General features: G+C 35.2%; 1 protein-coding gene across 1 annotated transcript; it reads right to left on the reverse strand.

The window, feature by feature from the left end:
• Window positions 1–1,762: 1,762 nt before the first annotated feature.
• LOC136274515 (uncharacterized) lies at window positions 1,763–24,725 on the reverse strand. The gene is made up of 6 exons (XM_066081520.1): window positions 24,674–24,725; window positions 21,768–21,822; window positions 13,873–15,598; window positions 13,292–13,393; window positions 13,028–13,101; window positions 1,763–2,655 (listed from the first exon to the last, which is right to left on the reverse strand). The coding sequence occupies exons 3-5, from the start codon at window positions 15,593–15,595 to the stop codon at window positions 13,052–13,054; spliced, it is 1,875 nt and encodes a 624-aa protein (XP_065937592.1). The 5' UTR covers window positions 15,596–15,598; window positions 21,768–21,822; window positions 24,674–24,725; the 3' UTR covers window positions 1,763–2,655; window positions 13,028–13,051.
• Window positions 24,726–25,707: the final 982 nt, after the last annotated feature.

Below are 25,707 nucleotides of genomic sequence, written 5' to 3' on the forward strand. Positions count from 1 at the left end.
CTGTGTGACAGTATATGTGTTAAAGTGTGTGATTGTGTGTAACGGTTTATGTGTTAAAGTGCGTGACTGTGTGTAACGGTATATGTGTTAAAGTGTGTGATTGTGTGTGACAGTATATGTGTTAAATTGTGTGATTGTGTGTAACGGTATATGTGTTAAAGTGTGTGATAATGTGTAACGGTATATGTGTTAAAGTGTGTGATTGTGTGTGACAGTATATGTGTTAAAGTGTGTGACTGTGTGTAATGGTATATGTGTTAAAGTGTGTGACTGTGTGTAATGGTATATGTGTTAAAGTGTGTAATTGTGTGGAACAGTATTTGTGTTAAAGTTCCTGATTGTGTGTGTAACGGTATATGTGTTAGAGTGTGTGATTATGTGTGACAGTATATGTGTTAAAGTGTGTGATTGTGTGTGACAGTATATGTGTTAAAGTGTGTGATTGTGTGTGACAGTATGTGTGTTAAAGTGTGTGATTGTGTGTGACAGTATGTGTTAAAGTGTGTGATTGTGTGTGACAGTATATGTGTTAAAGTGTGTGACTGTGTGTAATTGTATATGTGTAAAAGTGTGTGATTCTGTGTGACAGTACATGTGTTAAAGTGTTTGATTGTGTGTAACGGTATATGTGTAAAAGTGTGTGATTCTGTGTGTAACGGTATATGTGTTAAAGTGTGTGATTTTGTGTAACGGTATATGTGTTAAAGTGTGTGACTGTGTGTAATGGTATATGTGTTAAAGTGTGTGATTGTATGTCGCGGTATATGTGTTAAAGTGTGTGATTGTATGTAGCGGTGTGTGTGTTAAAGTGTGTGATTGTATGTAGCGGTATATGTGTTAAAGTGTGTGACTGTGTGAGACAGTATATGTGTTAAAGTGTGCGATTGTATGTAGCGGTGTATGTGTTAAAGTGTCTGATTGTGTGTGACAGTATATGTGTTAAAGTGTGTGACAGTATATGTGTTAGAGTGTGTGATTGTGTGTGACAGTATATGTGTTAAAGTGTGTGATTGTGTGTGACAGTGTATGTGTTAAAATGTGTGACGGTATATGTGTTAAAGTGTGTGATTGTGTGTGACAGTATATGTGTTAAAGTGTGGGACTGTGTGAGATAGTACATGTGTTAAGGTGTGTGATCGTATGTAGCGATGTATGCTTTAAAGTGTTTGATGCATGTAACAATAGATAAGATGCAAGTGGGTGATTGCACGTAACAGTATTACTATATGCGTAAAAGCACCTGATTGCGTATAACCTGTGATGGTAAAAACGTAACAGTTCCTCATTCCGTGTAACATTATATGTGTTAATGAGCATGACTGCGAGGTGACATTATTCACGTAAAGAAACTACAACTGATCATACTGAGCTGTTCCCTGCACCAAGGGAAAAAATCTGGTCTATTGACTGTTCAAGCATTAAATAATTGTTTTATTACCTAATTCCTTTTTTACTTTTCGGGTTTTACAATTTGCATATTGCAGATGGTTTTCGTGCCATTATGCAATAAACTCAGATTTTTTTCCATCTTTTACATGCACAAAACCCGTTGCATGCATTAGAATATCTCCATTTTGTAATTTATTGTTGACTAGTCTCTATTAACATCTAACTATAGTGAATCCAAAAGGAGATTGGTTTGTCAGATTTGGTTCGTCCCAATACATAATTGTCTTGTTATTGTATATAAAGTTACAGCATCATATTTTACTTTTTTGTACCAAATACAACAGTAGTGTCTTTCTAAGAAAAAAGCCAAAACTAAAAAGAAATATCACATTTATTGAGTTCTATCTAAAGATTGCTACAACTCACCAAACATCATTTGTATATAAGTAGTATGTATTTCATGGTAAGCGTAAATACAAAAGAAAATCAGTAAACTTAAAATTGGTCACAATATTCCTCCAAAACTATTTACATAAACATGAATTTTCCATCTACCTGATCAATATAACATTTTTTATGAGGGAGAAATGTGCTTCTGACACCACTGTACTCAATAAACTCTCTTACAAAAAAATGTCAGGGATCAACAGCATAAAATACAGATATCTCTAGAAAGCATTAGTAGAACTTTCTTTCATTTCAAATTGAAAAATACAAATTGGAGTTACCCCCCTTTGCATGTGTTTTTTAATCAATTTCTTGTGTGCAAATCAAAACTAAAAAAAATTCATCACACATTCGTCACATTTCTAAGGGATATCTCTGTCCCAGCACCAAAGTACAGCAGAGATTTATAAGAGATCTCAGGAGCTTATTATGTAAAACACACATATAGTACAAATGTAAAATTAATAAAAAGGATGACGAACACATAAATGTTAAATCCATGTACACAGAAACAGAGTCCATTGATGATGCATTATTTATGTTGATTTACTTTCAGAAAAACCAAGTCCATTGATGAAGCATTATTTATATAAAGTTCACATTCAGAAAAACAGAGTCCATTGACGACGCATTATTTATATAAAGTTCACATTCAGTAAAACAGAGTCCATTGACGACGCATTATTTATATAAAGTTCACATTCAGTAAAACAGAGTCCATTGACGACGCATTATTTCCATTGGAACTATGGGTAATCCGGGAAGGTTTTCTTCTGTCTCCCCCTGAACTGGCCTGAAGGCGTTCTAAAAGCAGCTTGTCTGCAAGAAACAAAAATAATTAGTTTATAACTGTATTAAAAGAAAGAACAAGATATCTGTGAGCCAATGCTCACTAGTGATACCCCCACTCTGATGTGAATATGTAAAATAAGCAAAGTCGACATTTAACAGAAAGCTGGCATCCGATTGGTACAGAAATTTATCCCACAATATTGCATGCCTAAACAAATGGTGTGTTAAAATTTCAAGTATCTGCGATAAATAGCTGCTGAGAAATCTTTGAGGAAATTTTTTTTTTAAATTTTGGCTAAAATAAACAAAGTACTCATTTAACAGGAAGTTGACGTCCGATTGATACAAGAAATCTTTGACGAAAATTTGTTTGAAATTTTTGCTAAAAATAAACATTTGCTAAAAATAAACAAAGTACTCATTAAACAGGAAGTTGACGTCTGATTGATACAAAAATATATCCCACGACATGACATGCAAAAACAAAAAGTGTGTTAAAATTTCAAGCATCTGCCATAAATAGTTGCTGAGAAATCTTTGACTGAAATTTGTTTGAAAATTTTGGCTAAAAATAAACAAAGTACTCATTTAACAGGAAGTTGACGTCTGATTGGTACAAAAATACATCCCACGACATGGCATGCCTATACAAATATTGTGTACAAATTTCAAGCATCTGCAATAAACAGTTGCTGAGAATTCTTTGACAAAAATTTGTTTGAAAATTTTGGTTAAAAATAAACAATGTCGTCATTTAACAGGAAGTTCACGTCTGATTGGTACAAAAATATATCCCACGACATGGCATGCCTATACAAATATTGTGTACAAATTTCAAGCATCTGCGATAAATAGTTGCTGAGAAATCTTTGACAAATATTTGTTTGAAAATTTTGGTTAAAAATAGGCAAAGTCGTCATTTAACAGGAAGTTGACGTCCGATTGGTACAAAAATATATCCCACGATATGGCATGCCCTAACAAACACTGTGTAAAAATTTCAAGCATCTGTGATAAATAGTTGCCGAGATGAATGCGACAGAAATTTTTGCTAAGGACGGACAGACAGACAGACACAAAAGGGTAAAACAGTATACCCCCTCTCCTTCGGAGCGGGGGTATAAAAAGTGAGCAAGCTCAAATACCCACGTTCTCCCATTACTTGACAATGCTACACACCATGAATGACAGAGTATGCATTAAATACAAAACAAGAGGCCAATTGGCCTTAACGGTCACCTGAGTAGCATATATCCCATACACAAACTTGTCATGGAGTCTCATATATGCATCTTATTAATTAAGTTTCATACTGGAGTAGAAAAATTATAAATTTGTAATGACGACCACATTTAATTAAAAAAGAACTGTGAAACCTCTAATTTTGGTGAACAACTAAGATCTGGTCTACAAAATCATGAATTCAGTTTTCCTTTCAGGTGTGTTTTTATCAGTAAAGAAGATAATTTTTTAACGTTATATGCATTAACATCTATACATCCATTTTAGCCCTGCCCTAGAGTCAAAACCCATACCCCAGGGGACATGAAAATTAAAATTTCAGTAGAGGACTTCTTGGTAAACATAATTATTAGTCAGTTTTTTTTATACACTGGCAGATGTGTGAGAATAGAGAAGATTTTTAAACATTATATGCATTAACACTATATTGCCCCCCCCCCCCCCCCCCATGTCCTGAACCCCTGACCCAGGGGCCATGAATTTCACAATTTAGGTAAAGGAGATTGTGGATATCATAACCATGTATTCATTTTTGTGCCCACATGTGTGGGAGTAGATCGAGAAGAAGATTTTTATTTATTTATCTTTATCTTATAACATTTCAGCTTTTGTGAACAACTAAAATGTTTTCCTTGTAAATTGAATCCCCAATGTAGCCCCATCATACTCCTTAGATTTGAACAAATTTGAATCTACATTACCTAAGGTTGCTTTCATTAAAGTTAGAGCTTTTCTACACAAATGGTTTTATAGAAGAAGATTTTTAAATATATTCCTAGTATGTAAAAATTTGATCTCACCCCCCAAATTGTCACCCCATCCTAACCCAGGGGATCATGATTTGAACAAACTTGAGTTCGTCCCCCCTCCCCCATTGTGGCCCCATCCTACACCCCGGGGTCATGATTTTCACAACTTTGACCTGAGGAAACTTATGTTTCAGCTTTCCTGGCTGAATAGTTTCTGGGAAGAAGATTTTTTAAACATTTACTCTACATTAGTACATTCATATGTAAAAATTTGACCCCCCATTGACTAAATAGAGGCCCCACCCTTCCAGGGGGGGGGGGTCTAGATGTTTACAACTTTAACTCTACACTACCTGAGGTGTCTTCCACAAAAATTTCAGCTTTCCTGGCTGCTAGATTAGTTTTTGAAAAGAAGATTTTTTTTAAAAAGATTTACTCAAAATATACGTATGTAAAAGTTCGACGTCCCATTGTGGCCCCACCCTAACCCCAGTGGTCAAGATTTTCACAACTTTGAATCTACACTACCTGAGGATGCTTTCACATAAGTTTCAGCTTTCCTGGCCAAATGATTCTTGAGAAAAAGATTTCTGAAAAAACTTCTTAAGAATTTTCAATATTTTCTAATTATCTCACCTTAAAACATAGGTAATCATAGATTACTAAGCTCACCGAGACAGAGCATCACCCTTATGAGACATCACCTTCATAAGACCACCTTTATCATTTTATATGAAAATCATACTTTATGATCTTGGATATTCATGGATTCTGTTTTGTATATCATCTGATAATTTTTTTTATGATAATCATATGTTCATATATTAATCAATACAATGATATAAAATTAGATATTGCATCATGTCATATTTTATAATTATAATATATATCATATAATACAATTAAATACCGTAATAAACAATAATGAGATATGATATTGTAACATATGATATGACATTGTATTGTGTTATACATTATTGTATTTGATCAAATAATACAATATCATAAAATATATTGTTATACTTTCATGTTAAATACTGAAATCTGATTGGTTAAGACGCAGTTAATAATATTTTCTATTACCCTCAGCGTTAGCAACGCACTTAGCAACGGGTAACATTCAAAAATGTTACATGCGCGAAAATTATGCGCGTACGGTTCGCTGTAAAATTCACATTATTCCTATAAAAAAGCAGTAAAATTTTCTTAAAAGTTAAGATATTCAGACATTCAGCTTCGCCTCGCCATCTACGAGATTGATCAACCCAATATATTTCCGTAGTGAGTCAGTACCTAACCTAATAAGTAATAATATCATAAAATACAATATAATTTGATTCCAACATTGTATCTTATCAAATGATACAATATTATGTGATAAAGTAAAATATTATAAAATACATTATTATATTATACATATTGTATCATATGACACAATAATAAATATTACAATATCATATAATACAATTTCATGTGTTATTATAAAATATCATATAAACCAATATCATATGATACAATATTATATAATATTACAATACCATATAATACAATTTCATATGATATAATTCTATATTAAAGAAACCAATATCATATTATACAATATTGTATGATACAATATTATAGAATATACAATATTGTCTGATACAATATAATATTTTGCAATATCTTATGTAATTGTATCATGTGATAAAATAATAAATTAAAAATACAATATAATATTATACAATATTGTATCATAATATACAATACTATACATCACAATATCATATCATAAAATATAAAAAAAAATTGATACAATATCATATCGTATCGTACAACTTTTTATAATATAACATATGATGTCATATTGTATCATATCAAACAATATTGTTTCATATCATACAATACTATATCATAGGAATCATGTTATATCATTTATCAACAAACACATCTATCTATCGAGCATGTTTGAGTGAGGTAGGAGATTTCTTTAGCATCCTTGATAATGGAGATCAGGCTCTGCATCTGAAGCAACCTCTGCGTTTAATTTATAATAAAGTTAAATCAACTATGCAAGCTATCATCTATAAAACATGTGACCTGTTCCAAAAAACTAAACCTCATCCAGCATCCGAAACCTATGGCTCAGATTCAGCATTCAAGCCCATCAGGTGCATTGGTATCATAAGACGCATCATCCATGCAAGTTTGGTGAAGGTTGGACCAGTAATAACTAAGATATCATCATCAGAGGGCACTAGCAATTAAAACCTTAACTTCCTCCAGCATCCACAACATATGGCTCAGATTCAGCATCCATGCCTGTCAGGTGCATCTGTATCATAAGACACACCATCCATTCAAGTTTGGTGAAGTTAGGACCTGTAATAACTAAGATTTATTTTTTAGCATCCTTGATAATGGAGATCAAGCTCTGCATCTGAGGCTACCTCTGCGATTCATTCATATTACAGTTAAATCAACTATGCAAGTTTGAAATAGTACTATCATCTATTAAACATGTGACCTGTTCCAAAAAACTTAACTTTATCCAGCATCCGAAACCTATGGCTCAGACTCAGCATTCAAGCCTGTCAGGTGCATCAGTATCATAAGACGCACCATCTATGGAAGTCTGGTGAAGTAAGGACAAGTAATAACTAAGATATAATCATCAGAGGGCACCTGTTTCAAAAACTTTATTTAACCAGCTCTTAAAACCTTAACCTCCTCCAGCATCCGAAACCTATGGCTCAGATTCAGCATTCAAGCCTGTCAGGTGCATCAGTATCATAAGACGCACCATCCATGGAAGTCTGGTGAAGTAAGGACAAGTAATAACTAAGATATAATCATCAGAGGGCACCTGCAACAAAAACTTTAACCAGCTCTAAAAACCTAAACCTCTTCCAGCATCCGAAACCTTTGGCTCAGATTCAGCATTCAAGCTTGTCAGGTGCATCAGTATCATAAGACGCATCATCCATGGAAGTCTGGTGAAGTAAGGACAAGTAATAACTAAGATATAATCATCAGAGGGCACCTGCAACAAAAACTTTAACCAGCTCTAAAAACCTTAAACTCTTCCAGCATCCGAAACCTATGGCTCAGATTCAGCATTCAAACTTGTCAGGTGCATCAGTATCATAAGATGCATCATCCATACAAGTTTGGTGAAGTTAGGACCAGTAGTAACTTAGATATTGCTATCAATGGGCACCTGCAACAAAAACTTTAACCTGCTCCAAAAACCTTAACCTCCTCCAGCATCCGAAACCTATAGCTCAGATTCAGCACTCAAGCCTGTTTTGTGCATCAGTTTCATAAGACACACCATCCATGCAAGTTTGGTGAAGTAAGGACCAGCAGTAACTAAGATATTGCTCTCAAAGGGCACCTGCAACAAAAACTTTAACCTGGTCCAACAACCTTAACCTCCTCCAGCATCTGAAATTTAGGACCCAGATTCAGCATCCAAGTCTTTCAAGTCCATAAGTAGGTCCAGATGCATCATCCATGCAAGTTTGGTGAAGATAGGACAAGTAATAGCTTAGATACAGGACCTGCAACAAAAACTTTAACCAGGTCCGGACGCCGTCGCTGACGCCACCGCCGACGCCGAGGGTATAGCATATGCTCCCCTTGACTTCGTCTCGGTGAGCTAAAAAGGGCATGGTGCTTAATTTTCACGACTTTGAATCCCCTCTGCCTAAGGGTGCTTTGTGCCAAGTTTTTTTTTTAATTTGCCCAGTAGTTAAGGTGGCTCTATACACCACTTTTTGATGACGCAGTACGCAAAAAAGTAAATCTGGAAACTTGCATTTCCGGTACTGGCTGATTTAAACTGAGGTGAATTGTATGGGAACCGCTATTTTGAAAAATTTGTTAAATGGATAGATTTGATTTGATAATTGGAAAATTCATTACTTACAAGTAATGTGGTATGTGACACCTTCACGTTGTGTGGTATTATTTATCGAAATAAACAATAAAATCAAGTATAAATTTTCAAAGAGTTTCTTTAGCATCATCGATATGTTACACCGTAGCGCAGTGGGTTAGTGGGTTCACTACAAACCAGTAGGTCATGAGTTCGATTCCCGTTGAGAACAATAATTTTTTAAACTTTCCAAAAATTTATAAAACGTATTTTTTGGTTGAATACCGTGAAAGAAAATTCTAAACAGGTGAAAAAATTTCAATTATAATATACTTTAATGCACATTAATATCGACACCTAACGGGGATGAGAGGGTTGCTTTGAATTTCTCTCAGGTTGGGATACATAAATCCTATTAGCCTAGTCAATGTTCCCCTTTATTTATTTGACTTAGTTTTGCACTAAAGCGAATATATTCACTTATACAGGGCAAAGTCTATAATGAAATATGCATGTATTTATCATTCCAACATTATATTTAGGAAATTTTCTTCAACTCAGAAATGAAAAGTCCCCAAGGTGTTTGGGCCTTTGGACTTAAGAACGATAACCCTTACATGAGGAACTTTCATACCAAATAAAATTTAAAATATTTTTTGTGTTTATTTGCAATTGTTTTCATTCAATTTTTTTATTTCACATTTATTAAAATACATTTTCTTATAACATCAAGCAACTTTTTCAGATGATTTGTCAACAGAGTAAGAAAATATGAAAAAATATGTTTTGGGAAAATACTAAAAAAAATTGCAATAATATTTTTGAATGTTAAGAAGTGTTATATTTTTTTTATGTGTCTGAAGGAAATATCCATCATATGACAAAAAAATTTCTCTCAATTTGTTGATAGCTGTCTTTTAAAAAAATATTTTACAAAAACACGAAAAAACATTAAAAAATTCTTTAAAAATACCTATAGTATCCCTATCCTCATTTTAATATTTGATAATTATATGTTTTGTGGTCTTCTATTGAACATTGGAATAAACTGTGGGTGTATAGAGCCACCTTAAGGAGAAGATGTTGAAAATGTAAAAAATTTATGGACAGAGGACAGACAGACAAACAGACAGACAGACGACAGACAAATTGTGATCAGAAAAGGTCACTTGAGCTTTCAGCTCAGGTAAGCTAAAAATGATAAAGGTCATTACTTGCAAAACATCATCAGATCAAAACTTTCTGCAATTATGCACATATCTAATCATATGTCTTAAACAACAACAATATACTAATTAATTCTAATGGTTAAAAATTTCAAGACAAAACATTGTAATTAAATTTCCTAGAAACATGAAAATCAACACATTATGCCCCAACTACGTAAAAGGTTTTACGAAATTCAATACAGCTGTTTGAGAAGAGTCGGGCTTACAAAACAAGAGGCCCATGGGCCACATTGCTCACCTGAAGAACAATAGGTATGATAAAGTCAGCTTAATGGAGTCATAATACAAAATATCTGGACAATGTACAATAATACATGTAGATCCTGTATAAATAAAATCGATTTTTCCCCCTGGATATTCTTATGTTTATAATCATAAGTCCCTTTTCTAACAGGATGATTTTGTAACGTGCAAGGCGGTCACTGCCTGTGATCCCTGCGGGCCCGTACCGGAGATAGACTGGGATAGCCCTGATTGCTGCCAATATTTACAAGAGCAGACTTTAATCACCGCTCCTGCACATATATATATATAGGGACTCAACGTTGCACAGGCAGGGATGACCGCACACCTACACAACTCAACAGGTACCAACGTTAACGCAAGCAGGGAGTGCCGCACACTGCGCTAGAAAGGCCAGAACACCATCAGGGATGACCACACACTAGTGCTCCGCCGCAACCACCACCATTACAAGCAGGGATGACCGCACTCTTGTATCAAAGCGATACAGGGCAGTGATGTCCGCATACTCTGTATCATAGGTTAGAAAACACGAAGTTAGATAGAGCAGGGATGTCCACACACTCAATCTATTCTAACCTGTTCAAGTTTAATCCCAAACAGTCACTCAATGTAACTCAATAGACACTGTCCCTATATATGTGCCGGCCTAAAATAATTCATAGTATCTAAAAATTGGAAATCAAAAATAAACAAACTAATCCGTCCTAACCCAAAAATACTTATGCAGAACAACTTATATACATTGAATATTTATTATTGTATAAAAATAATCATCACAAAAATTGGATAACAGTGGATGCATTAATTAAAATAATCAAGAATCAATAAATCAAGGGCAATAACTCAATACAGTAATACAAAAAGATTCTAATGAAAAAATAGCTGCCTGCTTCAATTTTATAGTCATGTCACATGTTGAGTATTGCACTTCTCAAAAAGATCCTTTACAATTGTTTATATATGGGATATTTAGCTACATCAAACTCTGAACCTTCTTGTGAGGCCAACAAATTGTCCTGGAGCCAGTCTTAACAATTACAAAGAATCATCTTGCTGATTAGTTTCTGAGAAGAAGATTCTTAAAGATTTACTCTCTATATTCCTATGTCAAACTTTAACACCCCCCCCCCCCCAATGTGGCCTCACCCTACCCCCAGGGATCATGATTTTCACAACTTTGAAATTACACTACCTGAGGATACTTCCACACAAGTTTCAGCTTTCCTGGCTGATTAGTTTCTGAGGAGAAGATTTTTAAATATTTACTCTATATATTCCTATGTAAAACTTCGACCCCCCCCCCCCCATTGTGCCCCACCCTACCCCCAGGGATAATGATTTTCACAACTTTGAATCTACACTGCCTGAGGATGCTTCCACACAAGTTTCAGCTTTCCTGGCTGATTAGTTTCTGAGAAGAAGATTTTTAAAGATTTACTCTATATATTCCTATGTAAACCTTTAATACCCCCCCCCCCCCACCCTTCCCCCAGGGATCATGATTTTCACAACTTTGAATCTACACTACCTGAGGAGGCCACCACACAAATTTCAGCTGTCCTGGCTGATTAGTTTCTGAGAAGAAGATTTTTAAAGATTTACTCTATATTTTCCTATGTAAAACTATGTAAAACTTCGACCCCCTATTGTGGCCCAACCCTACCCCCGGGGGTCATGATTTTCACAATTTTGAATTTTAACTACCTGAGGATGCTTCCACACAAGTTTCAGCTTTCCTGGCTGGTTAGTTTCTGAGAAGAAGATTTTTAAAGATTTACTCTATATATTCCTATATAAAACTTCGAGCCCCCATTGTGGCCCCACCCTACACCCGGGGGTCATGATTTTCACAACTTTGAATCTACACTATCTGATGATGCTTTCACACAAGTTTCAGCTTTCCTAGCTGATTAGTTTCTGAGAAGAAGATTTTTAAAGATTTACTCTATATATTCCTTTGTAAAACTTCGACCCCCCATTGTGGCCCCACCCTACCCCCGGGGATCATGATTTTCACAATTTTGAATCTACATTACCTGAGAATGCTTCCACACAAGTGTCAGCTTTTCTGGCCAATTAGTTTCTGAGGAGAAGATTTTTAAAGATATACTCTATATATTCATATGTTAAAATTCGACCCCCCATTGTGGTCCAACCCTACCCCCGGGGGTCATGATTTTCACAATTTAGTATCTACACTACCTGAGGATGCTTCCACAAAAGTTTCAGCTTTCCTGGTCTTATGGTTCATGAGAAGAAGATTTTTGAAAATTTCTCGAAAATTTTCATAAATTCCTAATTATCTCCCTTTTGCAAAAGGGTGTGGTCCTTAATTTTCACAAATTTGAATCCCCTTAGGCTAAGGATGCTTTGTGCCAAGTTTGGTTAAAATTGGCCCAGTGGTTCTTGAGAAGATGTTGAAAATGTGAAAAGTTTACAGACAGACAGACGGACGACAGACAAAATGTGATCAGAAAAGCTCACTTGAGCTTTCAGCTCAGGTGAGCTAAAAATCATTCAAAAAAATCATTCAACATTTGGCCAAAATTCAAGTTCAATGGGGCTAAAATTCCCACAAAGATAAATGAATCGGAACTTCCTAGTAATTAGCACATCTACACATTGTGTCCTAAATACCTTAAAAGTTTCATAAAATTCTGTGCAGATGTTTAATATAAGTTTTGCTTAAAAACAGGACTGACTGGCGGATAGGTTGAAATCATTATTCTCTAACAATTCCATTACATGTGGTATAATAATGGCACAATTAGCAAAACAAGATACATTTTGGAATTGATAAAGATCCAACATTTACAATGTTTAATTGTTTAGTTATTAAAGACTCTTTTATAATATTCCACATTCAGAAAACAAGACTTGTATAACATGATGTTTCTCACTCAGCAACAGACAGCCATGTTTGGATGATCACAAAGTGTGAAATAAACAGGAGTCAGTATTACAGTCCATGTGAATTATACACAGCTCAATTTCAGCTGCAGATGTTGAACAAAGTGACAAACAACATGTGTGGTTTTGAGAGCAGACTAGATTTGTACAGAAACATTTACAACCTGTCAATATCCCAGCTATCTCCATTATATGGCTTGTGTTGAGCTGGACATGGCGTCATCATCAGGACAAACATCTACAACATGGCATTAATTAGTTGTTAATTAATAAATTCCATACATTATATGTAATGATAGAGCTACATCTACAAATTAAAACTTTAACCTGATTACCATGACACTTGCTTTATTATTTATCTAATCAATTAAATTAAGTCAATTCATATGTAACAAAACATTGCAAATACATGCGTCAGTGAGTTTTACTTTCGTTTAGTTGAGTTTCGACAAGTTGTTGCATTCGATGAGCTGTGTTTTGATGAGGTGTCGTGCCTCGGGTGTCAACATCAGGACGGGGTCTGTGTTCGTCTACAACAAGTCATTAATTAGCTGTTAATTAATACATACAGTATATGTAATGATAGAGCTACATCTACAAATTAAAACTTTAACCTGATTACCATGACAATTTCTTTAATATTTATCTAATTAATTAAATTAAGTCAATTAACATGTAACAAAATAACTGATTACAAATACATGCATCACTATATATATTTCATAATTAAATACAGCAACCTGCTATTTCTATTCACTAATTACAATGACATGTAACTGTACATTTAATTAATAAAATAATGTATCTAATTTCTGTTTATTTTAGATAAACACTGACTCCCAATGACTGGTAGATACAGCTAACCCTGTAACAATGAGTTGTTTATATTGACAAACAATCACACAGATAAACATGTCTTACATGTATCTTATTGACTGATAATTAACACGGACTGTGTGTCTTAGTTATCTATATCTAATTAATGTGAATGATAATGACTCAGACTTACCTGTCAGAGCGTCCTGTCTGGTGATATACCTGTAGACACACACCTTCTTGTCCACTGATCCGACCCAGAGACAGTGAGTGTTGACATCATAACTCAGGCTGAATGGTACACCCATCTCTTGTGATTTTGTCAGTAGATGTGACAGGAACTGACCGTCCTTATTTATCATCTGTACTGTTATAGCATCACACACCAGGATGTGTGACAGCGCGTCAGTACAGATTCCACATGGCATTAGTCCTGATCCTGATGGAGGTCCTGTGTAGGAGAAACGATGTCTTCCTCCACGCTCTGTCACCACTACAGCACCAGACGGAAAGTCAGACACCACGACATCCCCATTGTTGTTCTCTGTTATATAGTTAGGTACACTATACAGTCCCCGCCCTGTGTTGTTCTGTATGGTTTGTGTGAGTTGTCCACTCTGGTTGTACCGGGTTACCTTAGCTGTGTTTGTATCATCGCTATACATCCCGACCAGTAGATCCCCAGTGGACGGGGACCAGTACACACACAGTGGCCACCATGTAGAGCCTGTTCTCTCTATAAATGTGGTGGTTGTTTTCATATCCTTTGACAGTTTGTTGATGTTATAATCCTCATCTATATAAATCAGTTCACTCTCACTGTTCACTGTGTGTAATCCAAATATATGACTACATGAATCCTCCACACGATGTAGAGGGACACCTGTTGTGTCTGTCAACATGAGATTGTTTATACCACTGACCCAGACCCGGTCTGATGTCACACAGGAAATGTGATTACAACGATCAACACCTGTCACTGTGAGAGATTGATGGAGCTCAGCACCAGACGTCAGTTTCAGCAGACACTGGTTTCCTACGCGTCGGTTTCCTCTCTCTGTGATTTGGATTGCACTCAGTGACTCCATCACATCCTCCTTGTTGAGTGACTCAGTCATGGAGAGCTGGCTGGTGTGGAGTGTAAGATGTATCTGGGGGAGGGCTGTCTTTGTGTCTTTACGGAGGGCTGTCTTTGTGAATGAGAGGAATTGTAGCGCACTGAATGTGAACGCTGGCTGTACATATCTGTGTTCATATCTCCTTAGTCTGACAATATGTCTGATCATTTCTATCTTCTGTTTTTTACATCTGTGTTTGAAATCAAAGTCACAAAACACATAGTTCAATAGATCATATAGCACATAGTCAATGAATTCCTTCAGTGTCTGGGCCTTTGTTAACATCTCTGATTGAAGGCGGGATAATTCTGTGTGACAGGTTTTGAAATCAGCTTTGATTCCTGTCAGGAGAACAGGTCTGTAAAAGAGAGCCTCACTTCTGATGGTGTGAATGGTTCCTCTGTGTTGTTGTCGCTTTGTTTTATAAGCTTTTTGCAGATCCTGAATTTTGTGCTTTTTTTTTCCAAAGAGAAAACTTCTGACAGGGAGTTTGTGTGATTTATGTCCAAACCAAAAATCACACACAGGAACTTGACAAAGTTCACAGTACTTTGTATAAACATGGCTAGGATGTCTCACACAGATCTCTTGTGTTGGGATGTAGTGGATTTTATCACGGTGTGACACAACATCATGGTCTATTGTTTGGAGATCTTTTACATGGTTCTCTTTACACTGGGGACACAGATCACATGGACACGATACACAATAGTACGCTGTGTCCCCCGGACACTCAGAACACAGATGTACACGGTATCCGGAGCTTGCTGTGTCCATGATGTGAGGGCTCTGGGTCATAACCTGTTGAATGAAAATAAAGAGTTTTAGAATTATTATTGTTTTATAGTTTCAATGTCAAATTATATAAGAAATATTTTAGTTTAAAGCAGATGTTTTTATTAAAGAAATACTATATTTTCCCTACTAAGATAATTGACGGTCCATCATTCTGGTTCTGATTATAGAGACACTCAACCAGTAGAAAAATACAACACAAGATTGCTGAGTGAGAAAGAGGTGCTCTCTCTCTCTCTCTCTCTTTATCCCTACATTTCTTTCTGTTTCTCTCTCTTGGATGTGTACATAATTGAGAAAGTGTATTATATGATTATCTAGCAGAGAAAGTCAGAGAGAAAAAAATAAAATAAGATGTAGAGTACACGTCTCAATTTAGTTGAATTCAATTACCGGGTATTTACCGTCTCAATTTACCTAACATGTATTCCTGCTTTTTTTATTTCTTTCTCTCAATCTCTGTTTTTCATAATTTTAATACTAAACAAGCATTCTTGCTCTCTCTCTCTCTCTCTCTCTCTCTCTCTCTCTCTCTCTCTCTCTCTCTCTCTCTCTCTCTCTCTCTCATGTACAATTGCTCTAGAGATCTTATTCCTCCTTTCTCTCAGACTTTTTTCAAACAAATCTCCTCAGATTTCTCTTCTGAACATGTATTTTTGCTCTCTTTTTTTCTCTATTTCTGTCTTTCAGACAAACTCCATTAAACATGTACATGTACTAAATATATCTTACTCTCAAATATGTAATCTCTCTCTCTCTCTCTGACCAACTCTTATAAACATCTCTTTCTATCTGTCTGCATGACTGTCTGTCTCTCTCTCTCCCCCTCTCTCTCTCTCTCTCTGACCTACTATTATAAACATGTGCATTATACTATTGTAATCTATTTCTCTCTCTCTCTCTCCTTTTTCTCTCTCTGATTTACTCTTTGTTAAACATATGCATCTTTCTATTTCTCTTAGCCATGTAATCTCTCTCTCTTTCTTTCTCTCTATCTCTCTCTCTCTCTCTCTCTCTCACATTATTACTCCTTCATTCAATATCTCTAATTTTACAGCTAAACAAGTACTTCTTATCTCTCATTCTTTCTCAAAGCCCCTGTCTCTTATAATTTCCTGATAAATATGTTTTTGCTTCCATCTGTTCTCTTTATCCCTCAATATTTTCATTCTACTGTGTTTTTCCATTAAAATTTATGATCTTTAAACAGTCTGGGCGGACTCCGAAAAAGGAGTAAACTCCGAAAACGGAGTATTTGGCACCGTCATGCATTGCGATTTTCTCAACTTCCGTTTTGTAGCTAATGTAAATAATGGAGAGTTGCCTCCCTTTCCCGTAAAAACGTGATTGAAAAATAGATTGAAATCCTTCAGAAGCGTGAAAAAAAATATGGAAACGACTCAGAAATGATTAATCTTAAAATAATACTTTTAAAAAAAGTGGAAATGTTTCGGTAAACAACAGGAAAAATACATACAAATATTAAAACTCATACGTGGTCGACTAGGACTTATAAGATAAGAAAATCGGACTTCAAATTAAGACTTGGAAGTATGGAAATTGAAAATTAATTGTTGCACTAATGTAAGTATTCAAGCCTTTGATATAAATGATGTTTTTTTTTTTAAATACGACAAAACAACGATGTATAACGTTACAATGTTTTAAGAAGTGCCGACTTGGCGAGTCAGCGCGTGATCAAAAGAACGGTGTAATGACTACAAACGGGATAAAAAAAACCTAACACTAATAGTGTATTTCACACCCTAGCACATAAATAATCTTTAATAATAATGAAATCGTGGAAAAAAACATCAATTTATTCACTTTATTGGCTTCGTCATCGGAAACAGAATTGACAAACTTTGACTGCAAATAAAATTTGATTTGCCCAACGAACGTATATTTTTGCCAAATACATTCTGTTGAAACATGTCTTATAAAGCATTTAAACGTATTTTCAGACCTGCATATGAATAATCCGCTTTGCACAATCAATTTTCCCGAGTGCCCTGTTTTCACGTAAAAATGGGATATTTTGATTAACTGCGCATGCGCCGAACTCCTTTTTCGGAGTATTTTTGCTTTTGAGAAATCACTTCCGTTTACTCCGTTTTCGGAGTCCGCCCAGACTGTTAAATACCTCTAAATGCAACACCTAATCACTGCGTATGAATTTACATGTTATTTACATAAGTAGTTCTCAAGCAAAGATTTCTATGTTATCGGTTAAAAAAATATATTTCATGAATGTTGTCAAAACACTATCATGACTATGTTTTACAATTATTCAACAAAAAAGATAACTTTATAATTAAAAGCAAAATTTCAAGAGTTATTTTTCATGGATTATATTTTCATGCTCATCGATCTCAACTCAACAGTCTATGCGATAACCAGTTTAAACCGGTTGTATATAACAGCTGTTCTTGCTGTTACTAATTAGCTCCCTCCGTGATCTGCAATTTATATTGATTTATTTAAGTAAACAATTGATTTCATCAGTAAGGGAATGTAAATATAAGCATTAAATGATTTATTTTTGACGTCGTCGTGTCAATAACTGCCGTCAGATGAGCAGACAAATTATCATAACGCGCTAACGCACGTTATTCAATTTGTCTGCTAACGGCAGACGTCAAAAATAAATCATTTAATGCTATACACTTTCACTGCTAAACCCTCTCTCTCTCTCTCCTTACTCTTATATATGTAAAGATGTGCATCGTGTCTCTCTCTCTCTCTCTCTCTCTCTCTCTCCTTACTGTTGTACCGTATTTTTCTGACGATTAGTCGGTATTTTTTTCCTCTGAAGCAGAACACCCGACTTATCGTCTTGTTCGACTTGTCGTAGGCTCGTAGTCAGAAAATTTTTAAAAATAGCATTAAAAATCTTGGTTTTAATCAGCTTGAGTTGGCTGTGTAATTGAAAATTACGTTGTTGAATTCACTGTTCATCTTTAATAATTATCATTTTCACTCATCTGTCAACACTTAAATACATAATAATAACAACAGTTATTAAAAAATGTTACATTGTCTTTAATCAATTAAAAGTTTTACCATTCCGTTTTTATGAACACATCGTCACATGGTTCTATGTATCACTAGTATGAAGATAACATTGCGCAATAAAATTGAAACCAAGTTTGAATGGAAGAAAATATTGCAGTAGGTCCGGGGGATGTTTTTTAAAATTTGATTATTTGATTATTTTATTTGTAAAGAGTTGTTAGTGGAAAGTATAAATCAGAAATATTTAATGGTCAAATTCAATCTTAAAATACGTAATCGGCAATTATCAATACTACTGTTTATACAATAGGCTGACACCAGTTGTGTTAATAATCTTGCCCTAAGGCTGAGATCTTTACGGCAATTTCACTCCCTGTGTTTATAAAGAGTACCGTTATAAGAGTGATTATAGTTCATTGATTAATTATTGTCCAATTCTTTGATTATTGTTAGATAATTTTTTTAGGAAACGTATGTATGTCGTATATCGTCATTATCAAGTCGTACAAATGATCGATTTATTTCTAATAGTGTCTATGTAAAACAATAGCGTGTAACTTCATTACTGGATACAAAGTAAACAAGTTTCATCAAATCATAGTAATTGCTAAGCTTTCTGCACTTGAGATCCCCCTTTGAAGTCCGACACGAGACAGGTGCATGCCTATGACACCGGAAATTGTTAAACAAACATTGACCACGCGCCGAGTCAACAGGTGGCTGGTTACGTAATGGCGAATACACTGGCGATAGTCATAGTGGATACTTATTTTAATGCTTGGGAATAAAATATTTCTGACAAAGTAAGTTTAGTTTTGCATAACACGCGATATCGGGAATTGTTTAAAATGCAAGCGACTTTGTAGAAGTTGCCGGTATTTGAAAATTTGATGCATAAGTATAAAGCGTAATTGTTTAAATGTTAATCATTAATAATAATTGGTAGCAATATCGGGGACATCGTGGCATCATACACTGATAATGTTACTGCAGTTTTATAGGCCATTTTGAAGTGATGGTCTGAGATCGACGTATCGTAGGATTTTGTTAAAATTTTGGCTAAAAATGGGCAATTCGACGAGTCGTCCGCATCGACGAGTCGTCGGGAAAATACGGTACATGTAAACATGTGCATCTTACTTATTCTCTCAGACATGTAATCTTTCTCTTTCTCTCTTCTTATATGTAATATTGCTTTCTTTCATCCCTCTCTTCTATCTTTTTTCTCTCTTTCCCTCATTCTCTCTCCTTTCTCTCATTCTTTCTCCCTCTCTCTCAAACAGACTTTCTCTAAACATGTACATGCAATATTATTACTCTTTAGATCTCCCCCCCCCCCCCACATCACCATAACTTAGTTATAGAAATGAGGGCTGACACAAGATTTGCCTTCTCTCTCTCTCTCTCTCTCTCTCTGACTAACTCTGTTAAACATATGCATCTTTCTATTTCTCTTAGACATGTAATCTCTCTCTCTCTCTTTCTCTTCACACACACAGATCACCATAACTTCACCTATGAAATACAGAATGTAATTTTTTAAAATGGGGTTATAAAACATAGGTAAAATGTAGTTGTATTTTTGCCCCATGTAGAAAACATTTTGTACTTGCTATCAAAATACAATTCACACCTATCATCACATGTGTGCAAAATGGGAACCCACCAATGTATACGAGGGTCAATCAAAAAATACGAAGACAATGTGGCTGTCTATCATATATTTTTCATTAAAGTCATACTTAACAGATTAATCTGTGCACCTACACTTATGTTATTGATATGCGAAGTTTTAGTCCATTTGGTGAAACGGTATTTTTGTTACCCCTTTTTAAAAACAACATGTTTAGTCACCACGGCGCACGGTAACGTTCAAAACATAACGTCAAGATTAAACACGCACAATTTATAGATATATCCCATCTTTATATCACGCTTAGTCTCTTGTGCCTTTCTCCTTACAATTTAAAATGGCACTGAACCACTTAACATCTTATTTGCACACATTTGTTCAAGAATCAGAAGTTAGTTCTTCAAAGTTTTCATTTTCTAACCATGTATCTATTAGTTTACAGTAAGGATAACCCTGAACGTCGGTTGACGTTACTTTTTTTTTTACCAAATATTTACAGATATTCTACTCTCTTTCGGACTGTTTTATATTCAAAATACAATTTCCACCACCCCCACAAAATTCATTACAGTTAAACACAAACTTGCAAATAATAGCTGACTTATTTTTTGCACCATTGAGCATTTTCATAGCTTGTATCGGCTTTTTCCTGAGTTAAATCCATTTTGATTGTACTTCTCGTTGCGCCGTGACTTCCGTCGACGTCGATGTTTTTAGTCAATTCTAAAGAGGACTATCTGTCTTTAGTTACTAATATCTGTTCGACAAAACAATATATCCCGTCATTATTTGGAACATAGAATACCATGACAATACTTAATTTGAGGTTTCAATATTTTTTTATTTTAAGCCCAATCTATAGAGATATTACTTTCAACATTATATGGTTTATTGTTGACATAAAACAAATTTTGACCGTGCGCCGTGACCTCATTTTTGCAGGATTAGATTCTAAATAATTCTTAGAAATTAAGGAATTTATTAAAAAAATTTCTTGCAAATTGTTTGAAACTATTGCTAAATTATGTCTACCAAATTTAGTAATGATATGACGTTAAGTAACATAGCTATGACAAAAGTCTTCGTATTTTTTGATTGACCCTCGTACATGTTAAATACCGGCTTATGTCCCATGCTTTGCTATTCCCTTAACCCTGGTTGATTTTTGACTGTCCCCCAGGCAGATAATTGGACAATATCCCAGCCCTGACATTACCACAAGGTTATGTTTCTCCTCGTCTAACACATCAATCATCAAATGGGAATGTGGACAATAGTTATATTGTCAGTTCCTGGGTAAGAAATTGATGTTGACCTCGCCCTATGCTCTCGGGCAACAGTTCTTACCCCAGGACTAACACAATGATTACTGCCCCCATACCCATTAAGAGATGAAAACTATAATGTCTATGAATGACACACGACGACAAATGTGAGATAGCAATGGGTCTCCTGAGTGACTCAGGTGACCTAAAAATACATAATATAGCTACATGAACATGGTGATATACATGATGAATACTATACCACATATATTCTCTCTTTGATCTGTCAGTCATCAGCACAGTCAGACACAGGGAACCTGTAAAGAGACCATCAACTGTTACATACTACAGACTGGTATAACCTATGAACTATTACATACTAGTACTTGATGATGTCCCGCACAAGTGCGGGATTTAATAATATACACATTTAAATGATACAATGTTTAATATGTTGATCCATATTTTTTGGTTTATTTATGTATATATAGTGTCTGATTTTTTTCTTAATTCATTTCTTAACCTTTATCAAGCTCGTAAAAATCTACATACACTATATCAAATGCTGCTTACTCTCAAACATGTACTTTGCATCTACCGGGTATGTTAATTCTCTCTCTCTCTCATACACAGGTGCACACACACAGACTTTCTCTGCTTACAATTTGTTCTTGATTTTCTGTACTAAACATGTATATCAGTGCTCCAAGTTGCGACTAAAATTTCAATTATGTGACCAAAATTTCATAGTAACTCGCATTTTCGCGACCGAGAAAATTTGGAAATGCGATCGTCTCGGGATCGAAATTTGTCGTGATCAGGATCGAAATTCATCGAAACTAACAAACAACTGAAAAGCTGTCAATGTGACAGCAAACCGGGTTTTCTTTTATGTGAACTGTATCCATAATCCATGTCAACCCATATCCAGTGAAATGGAGTACCCTATATGCAACATTTTGCCAAAAAATGACTAAGTTCAAAAGCTAGTATTTTTTTCATAAATAATCAGAAATCAAAATCCTAGCAATATGCACAGCTCTGATAAATGTACAATTGATCTGCAAAAGAACAACTTCCTATCTTGAAAACTGTAGGAGGAGTTATCCGTACTATATGCAACATTTTGCCAAAAATTGACTAAGTTCAAAAGCTGGTATTTAATTTTTTTTATAAATTATCAGAAATCAAAATCCTAGGAATATGCACACCTATAATATAAGTACAATTGATCTGCAAAAGAACAACTTCTTATCTTGAGAACTGTAGGAGGAGTTATCCCTACAATGAGGGTACCCTATGTGAAATATTTTGCCAAAAAATGACCAAGTTCAAAAGCTGTATTTTTTCGATAAATAATCAGAAATCAAAATCCTAGCATTATGCACACCTCTGATATATGTACAATTGATCTGCAAAAGAACAAGTTTGTAGGAGGGGTTATCCGTACAATGAGGGTACCCTTTTGGCAGCCGCCCGCCCACCCGCCCGCCATTTTCACCATTTTAATAACCGGATTTTTCCGTTGGAAAACCCGGTTAAAAATTAACTCTCGGTCAATGTAATGTTTGAATAAATGTTAGCTTGAAGCAAGCGTTGCTGGAATGTAGACTAACATCTTGCATTTGGTGAGAATCCTCATGGTAAATCCAGTGAGCAGTGCCCAGTGTGAGAGAACCATCAGTGCTGTCAACTGTGCTGACAACCGCATAAGGAGTGATGTTCGTAGCTGTTTAGATCCCACTACTGTGGAGGCACTGATTAGAATAAATTAGCAGTGAAGGTCCTCCTATTGAGGAATTTAAAACTAATGCCGTTGTTGAACGCTGGTTTTCTCAGAAACGTTCTGTTAAATACTCAGGATGCCATCCAACTTCCACAAGAGTAGGCCTCCAATCCTGCTGGCTGCATATTTTAAATTGTCAATTTGTTAAAGTGTAATAAAGGATATATGTTACTGTATATACAGGAGTCTTTATTATTTGTTTCATATTTAACTTGTTTATAAAATTATTATCAGTTATTATGGCGAGTGAATTATTTTTTGATGGTGACCAGAAATTCTGAAATGGCGACCTAAAAAAATTGTTGGTCGCCATTTAGCGACCTGATAGCAATTGTGACTTGGAGCACTGTATATGTAATTTTACTCTTTATATCTTACTCCCTCTCTTCTCTCTTAGATTTGTTCTGTCAAACAGGTACTAATGTTCTTCTCTCTCCCCCTCTTCTCTCTCTCTCTCTTTCTCCTCTCTCTCTCTCTTTCTTTGCTTAAAATTTCCCCCTGATTTTCTCTACTAAACCTGTACATGAAATATTTCTCTTTAGATCTTATTCTCTCTCTCATCATTTACCTTACTTCTCAGATATGTACTTTCTCTCTCTCTCTCTCTCTCTCTCTCTCTCTCTCTCTCTCTCTCATACTTTCTTTGTTTTTTCTACTGAACATGTAAATGTAATATTACTCTTTAGATCTTATTCCCTCTCTTTCTCTCTCTCTCTTTACACACACACAGATCACCATAACTTAGTTATAGAAATGAGAGCTGACACAGGATTTGCCTTCTGTCTGATTCTATTGAAAAACTGTTTTTCATATGTGACACATATCTTCAGTGTGTTCTTATTCACAATTCACCTATGAAATACAGAATGTAACTTTTTAAAATGTCGTCATAAAACATAGGTAAAATGTAGTTGTGTCTTTACCCCCTATAGAGAACAGACTGTACTTGCTATCAAAATACAATTCAGACCTATACTGGCTTATGTCCCATGCTTTGCTATTCCCTTAACCCTGGTTGATTTTTGACTGTCCCCCGGGCAGATAATTGGACAATACCCCAGCCCTGACATTACCACAAGGTTATGTTTCTCCTTGTCTAACACATTAATCATCAAATGGGAATGTGGGCAATAGTTATATTGTCAGTTCCTGGGTAAGAAATTGATGTTGACCTCAGCCTATGCTTTCGGGCAACATTTCTTACCCCAGGACTAACGCAATGACTACTGCCCTCATACCCATTAAGAGATGAAAACTATAATGTCTATGAATGACACACGACGACAAACGTGAGATAGCAATGGGTCTCCTGAGTGACTCAGGTGACCTAAAAATACATAGTATAGCTACATGAACATGGTGATATTACATGAATACTATACCACATATATTCTCTCTTTGATCTCCCAGTCAACAGTCAGACACAGGGAACCTGTAAAGAGACAATCAACTGTTACATACTACAGACTGGTATAACCTATCAGACACAGTCAGACACAGAGAACCTGTAAAGAGACCATCAACTGTTACACACTACGGACTGGTATAACCTATCAGTCAACAGTCAGACACAGGGAACCTGTAAAGAGACCATCAACTGTTACACACTACAGACTTGTATAACCTATCAGTCAACAGTCGGACACAGGGAACCTGTAAAGAGACCATCAACTGTTACATACTACAGACTGGTATAACCTATCAGTCAACAGTCAGACACAGAGAACCTGTAAAGAGACCATCAACTGTTACACACTAGTATTTGATGATATCCCACACAAGCACTGGATTTAACATCATATACATGTATACACATTTATATGATACAATGCTTAATATTTTAAAAAATATTTTTGGGTTCAGTTTTGCATATATTGTGTCCGATTTTTTCTTAATTACTTTTCATGTTTCTGAACCTTTTCTTTAAAATTAAAATAAAAACCCAACTGCATGGCTGGATTTTTACAGGAGCAGGGATGAAAATATAAACTAAAATGGTTGATATATAAATGAAATTTATTATTTCGCAGTTTATAAAGCGTAAACTGCCCAAACCATTTTATATCGTATAAAACAAATAAATATTGAATTCATTGCTTATACTTTAATTTTTTACTCTTCATTATACATAAAAACGGTCATTTGGCCCTTAAAATGACGTAAAATTGTACAAAATTCAAACGTAACGACAGGTGTATTGATAAATTTTTGACGTTAGTCTTAACATGACGTAGGCAAATTTCTTTATATGATATTAAACAATTTTTTAGCCAATCAGAAAGCGCATTACAACCAGAATTAGATTATATACCCATCAATTTTTCTTTCTTGATGCTGTCAATTTTACAGAGTTTGATCTGAGTTTCCAGATCACCACACTGTGGTTTTTTCCGATACCGTATCACTGCTCGCTGAA

This window comes from Magallana gigas, chromosome 1 (assembly GCF_963853765.1).
Source record: "Magallana gigas chromosome 1, xbMagGiga1.1, whole genome shotgun sequence".
NCBI lineage: Eukaryota > Metazoa > Mollusca > Bivalvia > Ostreida > Ostreidae > Magallana > Magallana gigas.